The sequence below is a fragment of the Atta cephalotes genome (assembly GCF_000143395.1).
Source record: "Atta cephalotes unplaced genomic scaffold scaffold00003, whole genome shotgun sequence".
In the NCBI taxonomy this organism is placed as follows: domain Eukaryota; kingdom Metazoa; phylum Arthropoda; class Insecta; order Hymenoptera; family Formicidae; genus Atta; species Atta cephalotes.
The window spans coordinates 5,174,455-5,187,645 of NW_012130067.1; the positions used below are offsets into that span (position 1 = coordinate 5,174,455).

The window sequence follows — 13,191 nt, forward strand, 5'->3', positions numbered from 1 at the left end:
TTCATCGCAGCCTACAATACAAAAAGAATGCTGAATTAAGTTAAGTCTGTAATAATTTATATGAATTTAAACAGTTGATTAAATTATCTTTTTAACTATGAACATAGTTATTTTTTGAAATCACGCGTACGTATATGTACTCCGTGCATAATGCACAGAAATTTACATAATGCACATTATAATTCGAATAAATATAATCACATAAGCGATATAGTCACAGAAAGTAATATTATGTGTCTAAGTGTAAAATTATTACGTTACCTTCATACTTACAAATTCATCATCAAGAGGATTGACGTATTCGTGCTGTTCAGGAGATCTGTCTTCAATTGTCGAATTGAATGTTAACTCAACCTCATCTCTTTGACCATACGACGGATTTTGAAAACGAATGCGGTGAATGCTGCAATTATATATTGTACAATTTTAATTATATGCTAATGACATTTATATATATAATTCTTAAAGAAAAATTCCTATTTCAATTAAATATTAAAATAAACTAAATTTAAGACGTACTTTAAGTTATCTACTAGTTTCCACTGGAATTTACTTCTCTGATAGCAGTTGTAAATGCATAATAATAAAACAGCAATTAGTAATACAGTTATTGTTATAATATAAATACTTGTATGTTGTGTATTTTCAATTAATGATTTATTATTTATCATACAAGTTGTATTGGATTTTATCGGTTTACCATCTGAACAAATACATGTTGCATTTTCCTTCAACAAAACGCACATGTAATCGCAAAATTCTTCGTCACAAAGATTTTTATCTTTATCTAAAAAAAGTATAATTTAACTTTACTTAATAACTCTATAAAAATTAATATACATAATAAGAATTTGATTTTGAGATTATTAGAGATCTTACCATACCAATTAAAAGGTTGCCTGGAAATATGCAGAATGGCAAACTGTCTGTGAATATTATTTGTGTCTATATCTAATATGTCGCACAATTTGTTACCATACAATTTACAACGTCGCAGTTGACCATTTATACCCGTTAACCAATAAAGTGACTGTTCATAAATACTAATGCTTAACGGATGATGCATCTAAAAAAGAAAAAAATATTGTTTTAAAGAAGAAAAGAATTAAATATTCACGCAAATTTTACAATGTTTTTAACATGTTTCTGACTTAAATTAAAAAAAATGGATATAATGAATTAACATACATTCATTCTTAAGAACGTGCTGCGTTGGCTTCCATCCAAATTAGATAATTTGATAGCATTATTAAAACTATCCAACCAATATAATTTAGATTTTATGTAATCGAGTGTCATCCCGCTTACGAAGCCTACATCAAAATCAATAATTTTTATATCGGCGCTCATCATATCTGAACGACATATTTTGCTAAATGGTTTGTCCGTTTCCAAAGTTATTTGAGACCAAAATAGCCATCTACAACATCATGAGCAAATTTAAATTTTGAAAATTCTAACAAAAGTCATTAATGTCCATCATTTGTATCCAGATAGACAAATTTACCGCATGTATTGCAAATCATCTCTTTAAACTTTTGGAGTGAAATCCCACTCTAAGGGCCGGTTATTCCACAATCAGATAAATTATCCATTAGATAAATTGTATATGATAATTTATCTAATAAATAAACAAAAAAGTAAAAGGGTAAGAGTACGAGAAAGTAAGAGAGTAAGAGAATGAGTTTATCGAAAGATGGAACAACTTAGCCTTAGAGAGTGAGATTTCAATCCAAGAAATATAGGGAGATGTATTGCATATTATGTTAGTCTAGCAACAATAGAATACAAATCTACTGCCTTTCTAATATTGGTAGAAATGTATCAGAAAACGAACAAAGTATGCATTATCATATCATGAAATCGAAGTATGTTCCATTCCTAATGCATTTCTATTGTTTATACTTGGTTGACAAGTCGTAACAACAGAAACTAAGCTTAAAGCGAATACATTTGATAGAAATTCGCTCTATATCATTGAATTTGTAAGCATACTATTAGAGTTTTGCTATCTCGGTAAATATGCCAGATAAATGAAAATAAAAAAAACTAAGAGGAATAAAAAGATACCTATTAATCGAGTCAACTAAAAGGGATCCTACTTTTGCCTTATCTTCTATCTCTACCAAAGGCGCACATCTTTGTTTCTCGAAATTGCACACCTTTAACAAAATAATTAAATAAGTATTCAGATTAGGATATTCTGTTGTTAACAAGACGTTAAGGAACGTGAACGTAGCATGACAGACAGCGCACTGTCTATCATCCTGGATTTGAGATCCTGAGTTCGATCCCAGTAAGAACTAAAATAATTACGCTCGTGTCTTCTCTCGGAGAAGACCGGCAATCTCTCGAGAATATCCTTGCCCACAAAAACATCTCTGGAAAAATGCGCTGTTCCGAACTGTCATTAAAACTATAGGTTCCATATAATTATGACAATTAAATAATCAGCATGTGCATCACAGCATATAAGAGAGATGTAACACAGGCCAAAGACTTTAACGTAAAAAGAAAAAGAGATGTTGAGAAAAAATATACCTGAATCGTATTCGAATGACCATTATCATTGACATAGACATTATCGGTGATCCAATCAATCGCGAGTGCCTGCGGATGCTCTGTAGTATGTACTGTGAATATTTCCTTCGTTCCAATTTTAAGTTTCTTAATAGTGCCAAATTCACCTATAATTATTGTTTTTTTACATTTATAGAATAACATAATTCTTTTGAAAGACTTTTCCAATCCTTTTTCAGAAGTCTTTTGAATCTTCACATGTGCTTTAATCGTTCTAGACATCGTAATTAATTAACTTGATTTATATAAGATTAAAACAAAAAGAAACTAACTGTTACTCCAATAAATAGAATCGTGGATTGCATTCACGTCGAATCCATTTATACTGAAATCCGATAATGAATAGATCACATCAATCGAATGTAAATTAGATGATATCTTTCTAATATCATTATCAGTAATGGTGATGAATTCCATTGGTGGCCCTAAATAATCATTATATAATAATTTATTGTTCTAAATAATATGTATAAACGTTTAATTAGCTATGCATTTACCGATAGCTTTGCAAGAAACTCCATCGATATCGATGTCATGATGGTCGTCACAAAAACATTCGAAAGAACCTACTGTATTTCGACAAAATTGCGAACAAACATCATTTTCGCATTCATTTATGTCCTCGCAAGAAGTCGCATCAGCAGCTAAACGATATCCATCTGGACAGCCACAAACATCGCCTTTTGGTGTTTTATAACAAAGATTTTCACAATGATTGTCTATTGAACAAGCGGTCCCTATACAGAAAAATATGACGCAGTAAATAACGCAAATTAATTTGCATAAATTTTTCAGAAATTCTGGGATTTTGTCTCTTTTGTTGACACTTTTTTTTTAATTATTAGTGAGAAATGTTAAACTTACATAAAAAAAGCCAATTTTAGCGAATTCTTCGAAGACAAAAATATTGTAAATTAATTGACAAATTTTTCGTTAAAAGCATTTTCAGCAGTTAAAATTATGTAACTTAAGAAAAATTAATAACATACGGCACTTTTCATTTTCATCGCTGCCGTCTGGGCAATCTTGAATACCGTCGCATACTTTCAAGTACGGCAGACAAGTACCAATAGAACATTTGAATTCATGGCATTTGGTATATTCCATGGTGGTTTTTTTACCATCGACACAATCTTTCTCATCTGAAATGTCGTCGCAATCAATCTTTTTGTCGCATACCCAACTCTTCGGAATGCACTTCATTCCATCACAACTAAATTCATCGTTCGAGCACACTTCACAGCCATACTCGTCATCATATTTCGGACAATCAAATACGCCATTACATCTGCAAGAAAAAAAAAATGGATGAAGATAGAAAATTTTTAAGATTAAGATTGTAATTTATTTTCTAACATTCATTATCCGCTTGCATAACAAATTCTGCAATTTGAAGAAATCTTCACAAAGAATAAATAATTTAAGGCAAATTTTGATATTCGTGTGTTATTTCCCGACTTACTCTCTTATATTATAAATGAAATGATTTACCTTACTTGTTTAGAAAGACACAAATTAGTGTCGAAACATTGATATTCGTTTTTGTTGCAATTATCTAAAGAATGTGGGCATAATACTTCATCGCTTTTATCGAGGCAATCATAGAAACCATCGCACATCAGCGAACCAGATATACAATAACCATTATTACACCGAAATTGTTCCTCTAAACATTGTATTGATTTACATGCCTCGTGTGTTTCATCCGATCCGTCTTCACAATTAGACTTAAATACAAACAAAATTACATAAAATAACATTGTCATCTTGAATAAAACATATAGCACATACTGAATTGCAGAAGGAATATTGCTATAACGTTTTTAGGTAGTAGGACAATACAATTGCTACAAAATTGCTAAAATAAACTGTGCTGTATACAAAAGAAATTAATAAAAAAGTTCATATATTTTAATTTGAAAATGTAGAGACGTAGTTTCTTAAAGTGTAATTTCATTCGGGTAGCTTTTTTGCAAGACTGTAACCTGACTTGCAACCTGATAACAACCTTATCAAGCTAATAACATCAATGCTAATAACATCTATTCTTAGAAAATAAAAAAATTACATGTAATAAATACGGTAAGTGAATTAAAAGGATAAAGTATGATATAAATGCTACTTACTATATTGTTACATATAAACCTCTCCGATATGCAAAAGATTAATCCGTCACGACATTGAAATTCATCTAAAAAGAATTTATACTTATTATGAATAAATTATTATGAACAATTGCGACTATTCCACACAGCATACATTATTCTAGGGATATCAACACGCGCATATACGCTTGTGATGTCTTATAGATTTCTTTGGATATCTCACGGATATCATTTAAAATCTCCATAAGATCTCAGACATGCGGATACATCCCCTGGATATCCATTGTATAACTGAGACTTTCCAGATATCAAAATTATCTCAAAATGACATCCGTTGGACATTCCTAAGATAAAATGTGCTGTGTATCGTTTTGTTCTTGCTGTTCAACTAATGTTAAACAAGGATAAGATGATACACGGGGACATCCGGATAATGTTTTCGAATACAGTCTTATAATATTTAATATAATAAAATCTGTAAGTTTCATGAGATATATCTTAATTGGCACGCAGCATGTTGTGTCCGAAATAACGATGACATTCTTTATTTCTATCTTTTAGTTTGATTTTGACACCCTCGAATTGCAAATTTTTGCTGTATTCTGAGGCAATCTCAGGACATTTCTTGGAGAACTGTGTTGTGTGGTAGAAAGATTTGAATATGGTAAGATATCTTACCATATCTTATTACTACATCTTATTAATATCTTAAGGATCAATAGGATATCTTATGATATTTTATGTTGTTTTACTTGATATTTTCTTTAGATATTTCGGATGGGATTACTTTGCCAATATGGAACAATTTGCGATATCCTCAGGCTAAAGTGTACTGTGTGTAATATGAGTTTAGTCGAAGTACATTCACCGTTTCTTCCAATGTAAATTAATTTTAATCTCGGTCAACTTTTATTCTTTTTTAATCCTTAGAACTGCATTAAGATAAAGAATTAGTTAAACCAAGATTAAAATTAAACTATATCTGTAGAAACGGGCAGAGAGATAAAGAGCATGGTTTCATTCAAATATTCCTTCAATCTTTGCATTCAGATATAATTAAAGGTTAAAAAGAAGAACAAAAATGCATGGGACATTTATCATCGTAATTACCTTCTCTGCATTTCGGTCTTTTGCAATTCTTTTCATCCGAATGATCAATGCAATCGTAATACCCATTACAACGATCTTTTATATCAATACACTCGCCATTTGTACATGTAAAGTGATCTTTCTTACATATCTTTTTTTCATAGCAGTCTATGGTCTCGTCTTCACCATTCGGACAATGTGCAATACCATCGCACCTAAATAAATTGTAAGATTTATAAATATTAATAATATTTATATTATATATAAAATCTACAAGAAAGAGAAAATGGAATAGTAAATATTCCTTTGGTTTGAAGAAAAAATAAATTAAATATAAAGGTACAAAAATATGTATTCAAAATAAGTAAGTCAATCTCGATAAATTCGCATAATAAACAACATAAAATGTAATGTTAAAATCGAACATATAATAACTGTTAACACATTGACTTCCAATGTACGGGGAATAAATTTTTTAATTATGGAGTATGTTATTTAAAAATACTAATTAAACGTACACATTTTTCTTTGATATGCAGACATTGTGTTCGCTGCACTTAAATTCGTTCGCAAGACATTCATGCATAATGCAAGTACGATTGTCATATGAGAGTCCCATTCCAGGAGGACAAGCACAAATCTAGAAATTAAAATATCACGTTGAATATCCATTTCTTCAACAAATAGTATCATTTCGTAAATGAGATTAAATTGAGAAAATGATTTTCCTGAAAGGCCTTGCACCGCCCAATGAGCTACGGCAGGCCAAAGCGATTTCGCCTCTTTTATCTGCCCGGGTCTGCAGATTTATAGAACTACCTATCAAAATATAAGTTCTGGATGCCATCTATAGATGAGTTGGCAGAAGGTCAACTTTATGAAACAGGTATCGCAGATTAATGATAAGACGGAAATTCTTGCTGTGACACAGTTATGTAATATTTCAAACTCAACTTTTATTTCAACTTTAAACTTTAAATTTTCTCAAAAAAACTGCACTTTCCGAAACAGTGTACATGATGACTCAAAAAGTTTTTATTCAATTGACTTAAAATTTTAACTAAATATTCTTAGCTAACATTCTCTATCGTCTGACGTAGGATTTTTGCAAAATATTTTGTAGTTTTTTTTTAATCGACAATTAAAGAAATTTTTTTTTTTTCGAAAAAATTGCAACTTTTTTTCATCGCCATTTCAAAAGAAATCAATATTTTAAAAAAATCTTTACATCAGACGATAACTATAACAGTGTAAATGATGCCATTTTTATTTAATTTGTATAGATTGCACTGTTTTGCCGAAATCATGTATATCGCTTGAGATATCCCTATTTCACAAGAAGTGTTTCCATAATTGGATCAGAAAGCCGCCATTTTGTCATTCAAACAAGATGAAAAAATTATTTTCTACACTAGAAGATATAGTGAAACCCTTAAATTAGTTTTTGAATCAAGTTATTCATTTCTCCTCAAAAAATTCACAAAGTTAGAACTGATTTGTTAGTGTCAGGAGTGAGGTCTCCCCTTAAACAACATATGTCATAAATATATCAAAAATGTTAATTGTATATGAAATGTTTATATTGCGTTTGTCGAATAATTATAACGGCATATAATTGCATCGCCTATGTAAAACTTGTATACTTACGAAAGTATTAGAAGTATTCGAAGAAGGCAAACACACATGTGAGCAATTTCCATTATTTTTCTGACAATCGTGATCAAATTTAGCATCTTTACTCAAAGTTACTATAAACGAAATTTCTAGTAACGTACCTAAAAAGATATCATTTTATTGATTATCAATCCTGTGTATGTAGAGAAGGTATTATGATTAGTGTAGATATTGTGGCCTCCCTTAATATCTCCGTTTTATATTTTAATAATTAAATTTTAATAATTACTTATTATTTGTTCAGTAGCTCGCCGTTACACTGGCTGTAAATCTAAATATACCAATACTCAATAGCCAACACTTATTATAACGCATTCTTACTTTTAAGTATTTAAGTTATTTTGAAACGTTTCTGAGGTACATTTTAGCATTTAATTACACCTACTTCCTCATTTTTCCTAAATTTGCACGTATTATCACACAAATATATATTTTTGAATGTATTGTTTTCTATTTATCATTTTATTTGACTGTATATATTTTGTGTTAACGTAAATTTAAATAATAGCATGATATTTTGTTAATGTGATCCTTTATGAGTATTGATTACTCACGGTCTCTTTTTTAAGGTTTTCATATCAAAATAATTATTTGATAATCGAGCTCCACAATTAATCTATGGTTTATATTACGTGTATATTATTTTCAGTACTAGATTTTTAGGCTGAGCAGAACTTATGTACAGAAGTTATGTGAATGTAAATATAATACATACATTTATTTGCATACATTTTAAAATGTTTTACTTTTAATTTTATAATCAAATACTGTTTTCTGAACAAAACTAATTTTTTAAGGCTATTTTTATGGAAGGCCACATTACCGCATCCATGTTTTTCTTCAAGTTATTATGTAATATCGTTACATTTTTATTATATAATAGTGTCCTAAGTAATAAATATTTCGTAACCTTAAGTCCAAAAACGATTTCGATAATATTTTAACAAATGTAATTATCAAGTTTAAATTAAAATATTTTTTAGATTATTAAAAAATTATTGTGTAAAATGTAACTGCGGGGTGGGGGGGGGGGGGTGCCATAATACTACCTTCTCCTCTATTGTACTTTATTAAACAAGGAACTTACCCAAAACAATTATATTCTTATGGTTCAGATCAAAAGTATTTTTAACATTTGTCGTGTATAATTTCTGTGATTTTTGTCGAGTATTTCCCTTTTCAGTCCAATAGATATTGTTGCCCATGATAGTAAGACTTAAAGGCTGTGTTATGTTAGTACGGAACTTACGTGTGCCTAAAAATTACATGCGTTATATTTTTATAATATTCATACAAACGTATTTTTTCATAATAAATTATTGTACATACACTGAGAAAAAAGCTTTTTTAGTTTTAGTAAATTTCGTTCTCTCTCTAAATTCGGATTTACTTAATTTAAATGAGATGGCTCCTTTTACTTACAAATCGATTGCCTATAGCATCGTTTGCTTAACCATATTTGTCAGTTCGTTTGCGCAAAAAAAGTATTGCCAATGGAGAGAATTTTTTCTTAGAGTTTACTCTGAAAATATAATAATCGTGAGACAACATTGAATTTCGAAGAGATTTTAATGTAAATCTCTTTTATTCATTAATAAAACTAGAATAAAAGTATAAGTTTATAAATAAGTTTGATTAATTTTACTGAAATGTGCATGTTAAAAATTTTTTAAATAACATACTTTTGTACACAACTACCATACTTTTAGAGTAAATTTTAAAAGAAAATTTTCTATGTATACATGTATTGTTATGCACAAATATAAATAAAATTAAGAGAAAAAGGCACTATTGCGCACAAATTAAGAGAAAAAGGCACTATTTCACATATAACGTTACTCATCTCTGAAATTTTTGTGTGTAAAAATAGGCAATCGATTTGTAGATAATAATGTTATGTGAGCAATGTAATTTGTACACAATAGTGATGTATTTGCAAAAGTGCCTTTTTCTCTTATTTTGTATTTGTGCACAATAGTGCATGTAGGCAGAATTGACAAACGTACTTTTCAGTTATTTTGCCATCACTTTTTTATAATAAACAATTTGATGATGATGTTGCAATTTTTTTATAACAGTAACGCTAACTAAAAATGTTAAGGTTGTGTTTAAATTAAAAGAGTCACTTTGAAAAGTAACTTGTCACCATTACGTGTTACAAATTAGGAGTTATTTTTTCCAATAACGAATGTTTTTAACTTGTTACAAGTAACGCTTGACTTTTTTAATTTTAATGTAATCATTACCGTCATAAAAAAATTCAAAATATTATTATCGTTATTATAACAAGATAATATTCAACAAAGCAATGGCGTTATAAGTAACGCGTTACTTGCCAATCCTGCATGTAGGTAATCGAAATGTAGGCAATAATTTTTATATGCAAATGAATCAACAAAAAAAACTGTCAACAAACGTAGGCAATCAATTTGTAGACAACTGTACAAGTACTCTTAAATAAATAATATTTATAATATAAATTTTTTAAATTTAAGTATATTACACTAAAGCATTAAAATTTTAATTCAATAAATTATATAATAAAATATATTTAAAAATTTAAACATGCATTTGCGAGACATAACTCAAGATTTAAACACTTATAAAAACTAAAATGCAAACCTTCAGCCGAGTGCAACAAGATATTAGATTCATCATTCATGAAGAGTGTTTTATTATCTCTATAGTAACACATTGATATTCTTGAACCTTTGAAATAAGCACCTTCCATAAGCAGCTTTCTTTTACCGAGTCCGTTCATTTGCATTTCATATACAAAATATTTCATTTTTAGGGAATCTTCTAGAGAGGATTCTTTCACGAACGCTACATACATCTTGCTGCAATATTTATATATATAATATTTTCTTGATATCTATTTTGTTAACAAATACTATTATTTTGTAAATGATAAATCATCAATTTAATAACGCCATACCTTTCTTCAGGCACCAATGTAATAGAATTAGGAACAAGATCATTAAAATAAAAAGTCGTCATTGCCAAGGTTTTTATATTGTGGACCTCGATTGATCTGTTATGTGCGTTTAGTATATATAAATTATTACGAATATAATCAAATGCTATCCCGCTATAATCATTTGATTTATTCATCGATATGATGTTTTCAAAGATATCTCTGACAGGATCAAAACGCTTGATAGCTGATACTGATCTCGACCATTCAGTGTGTAATATAAATATCTGACCTAAATAAATTTTTAATTGTAAAAATTGGTAACAACAAAAATCAATTGTTAAATAGCCATTTATAATTTAAAAAACAAATTCTAATATATATATATATATATATATACCAGTAATCGGATCAGCTGCCATGTCTATTAAATATCCAAGGCGTATAAATGATATTGCATATTCCACTTTCGGCTTTCCTATCATTCCGTCATAATAGTCTACAATTTTGTATCCATTAGTTATCAGCAAATGTTGCTTCTTTCTCATCTCTGAAATTATATATACTCTCATGCTTACTCAAGAATGCTTATTTAATAAGATATGTGACAGCATTATTCATTATTATTATCATCTCAATTTTGATATGCAGAATATGTTAATATGTTCTATAAATTTGTTAATATGTTCTATTTAAATTTTTAATGAATTTAAACCTTGACAGGTATGATTGTCGACGTTTAATTTCTTATCCAAAGTACAAGCGCATGTGTATCCATTCTCCTGATTTAGCATGCATAATTCGGAACACGGATTGGAAAGACATGGATTGTTAATCTGAAATTTGATTGAAAGATAATGCAAACTTTTTGCGATCTATTTTTTATAATGGAAAAACAACATCATGATATTATGCGTACTTTAGGCTTCAGTGCTGCATGTTCGATGTGCATATTATAAGGATGATGTAAACTTCGAAATAAGACATTCCGATCCTTTCCAGTAAATTTATTGCATGACTGTATCGCATTGGATTTCATGTCGATCCAATATAATTTATTTTCGAAGATTGCCAGTGAGAATGGGTTGTATGTTATATTATGTAGTACAAGCTGTAAATAATTAAATTATATAAATGTATTTCGTAGAATCTCAGTGTAATATTTTATAATTAAAAAAGAACAAATATTGACTCTTCGATCAGTTCCGTCTAAACGTATTGATTCGATTTTTCTTAATTTGAAATCCACCCAATATAATCGATTAGTTTGATAATCAATAGTTAGGCTTCTCGGCGCTTTTATATTTTCAGAGACAAATATACGGATGTTTTTGCCGTCCATTCCCGCCACTGCTATATGTGGATTAGAACTCCAATCACACCAATACATTTTCCTATAAATGTAACATATGCTTAATATGTTTCTATTTAAGTTTCTATTTATGTTGTTATAATTCTATCTTCTATAATTGAAAAAGTTTAATATTTGATTTCAATATTGAAAATAACAATTATCTTATCAGTATATTTTATAAAATAATAGTGTTCATTAAATCCTATTTGTAGTAAAATAAAGATAAGATCCAGATAAATCAATTAATAAGAATTTTTTTACTTTCTTTCTTTTTTTGATGTTTTTATTTGATCATTAGATCATTAAAAAAATAATTAAAAAGTAAATTAATTAATAAGAATCTCTTCTTTTTTCTCTTCTTTTCTCTGTTTGTTATAAGAATGTTTCTTATAAGATCATTTAGGTTATCAAGAAATAATAAAATTTAAGAATAACTTTTACAAAAAGTGTAATATTTACCCACGAGTTGGTAATAAAGCAATTCCCATTGGTTGATCAATATTATCAATTAATACAGTACAATTTGTGTATTTTTTGATGATTTTGCAAACTCCGATACGATGATTAATCTTGTCCGTAAAATATAGATTTTCTGTGATCCAATCTATGGCTATCGCTGATATCCTTGACACGCCTTTATACAAGAAAAATGTAGAAAATTTAAAAGGTGTAATAAACAATTAGAATATGCAACTTTTATCTTAAAGTACATCTAAAAAAATGAGACACATTCTCTTTCGTTATAAATATTAATAATATATAATTTTATATATTTAAATTTTATATATTTAAATGTAAATGTTATTATATATGTATATAAATCTTATTATAGTTTTAAAAATATGTGGGTCAGTAAACGAGTAGGAAAGAATGTTTATAATCTAATAAATAAAATTTATTCTCTTTCGATTAATTATGAAAGTTTTGAACTATACAAAGTCTTCGTCAATGTAAAAATATAAAAATAATTAATAATAATTCAAGGAAGATGTTAAAATATGATAGATAAAAAATAAATAAACATTATTGATTATTTTTACATTACTTACAGCTAATGAGTTTATATAGTTTGAAATATTTTAATAGTTTCTTAGAAGAAAATAAATTAGATTTAAAAACAATAACATTAAGTGAAACTCGATCAATAAGATTAAATAAGTAAGGTGATTTTTTGTACTTATAATTATACTTCTTTTGAATAAATTATACAATTTTCAGTTCAAGGTATGCGTCGATTATTTGTATCATAATATCTTTTTTACTAATTTTGAATTAGTCATTCATGTCTGATCGACTTTATTTTGCAAATATGACGTTAATTTTGAATTATTGTATTAATTATTAATATCATAGTTTCATTACTGCAGATATATAATATCGTATAACAAATTATAAAAATTACAATTATTTATAACCATTATTATTACCATTATATATATATATATATATATATATATATATATATATAATAA

General features: G+C 28.2%; 1 protein-coding gene across 1 annotated transcript in view; it reads right to left on the bottom strand.

Moving 5' to 3' along the window:
• Window positions 1-344: 344 nt before the first annotated feature.
• The window catches only part of LOC105625765 (vitellogenin receptor-like), a 23,773-nt gene continuing 10,926 nt past the window's right edge, over window positions 345-13,191 (bottom strand). The window contains exons 8-29 of the mRNA XM_012207085.1: window positions 12,179-12,353; window positions 11,558-11,759; window positions 11,285-11,476; window positions 11,081-11,201; window positions 10,766-10,915; window positions 10,387-10,657; window positions 10,071-10,288; window positions 8,536-8,703; window positions 7,422-7,549; window positions 6,293-6,414; window positions 5,796-5,989; window positions 4,707-4,771; window positions 4,072-4,307; window positions 3,570-3,868; window positions 3,078-3,317; window positions 2,853-3,005; window positions 2,542-2,687; window positions 2,071-2,162; window positions 1,189-1,420; window positions 880-1,066; window positions 674-781; window positions 345-403 (exon numbers count right to left, since the gene is read on the bottom strand). Of these exons, the coding sequence (XP_012062475.1) occupies window positions 345-403; window positions 674-781; window positions 880-1,066; window positions 1,189-1,420; window positions 2,071-2,162; window positions 2,542-2,687; window positions 2,853-3,005; window positions 3,078-3,317; window positions 3,570-3,868; window positions 4,072-4,307; window positions 4,707-4,771; window positions 5,796-5,989; window positions 6,293-6,414; window positions 7,422-7,549; window positions 8,536-8,703; window positions 10,071-10,288; window positions 10,387-10,657; window positions 10,766-10,915; window positions 11,081-11,201; window positions 11,285-11,476; window positions 11,558-11,759; window positions 12,179-12,353 (3,758 nt within the window). The remainder of the gene's footprint in view (window positions 404-673; window positions 782-879; window positions 1,067-1,188; window positions 1,421-2,070; window positions 2,163-2,541; window positions 2,688-2,852; window positions 3,006-3,077; window positions 3,318-3,569; window positions 3,869-4,071; window positions 4,308-4,706; window positions 4,772-5,795; window positions 5,990-6,292; window positions 6,415-7,421; window positions 7,550-8,535; window positions 8,704-10,070; window positions 10,289-10,386; window positions 10,658-10,765; window positions 10,916-11,080; window positions 11,202-11,284; window positions 11,477-11,557; window positions 11,760-12,178; window positions 12,354-13,191) is intronic.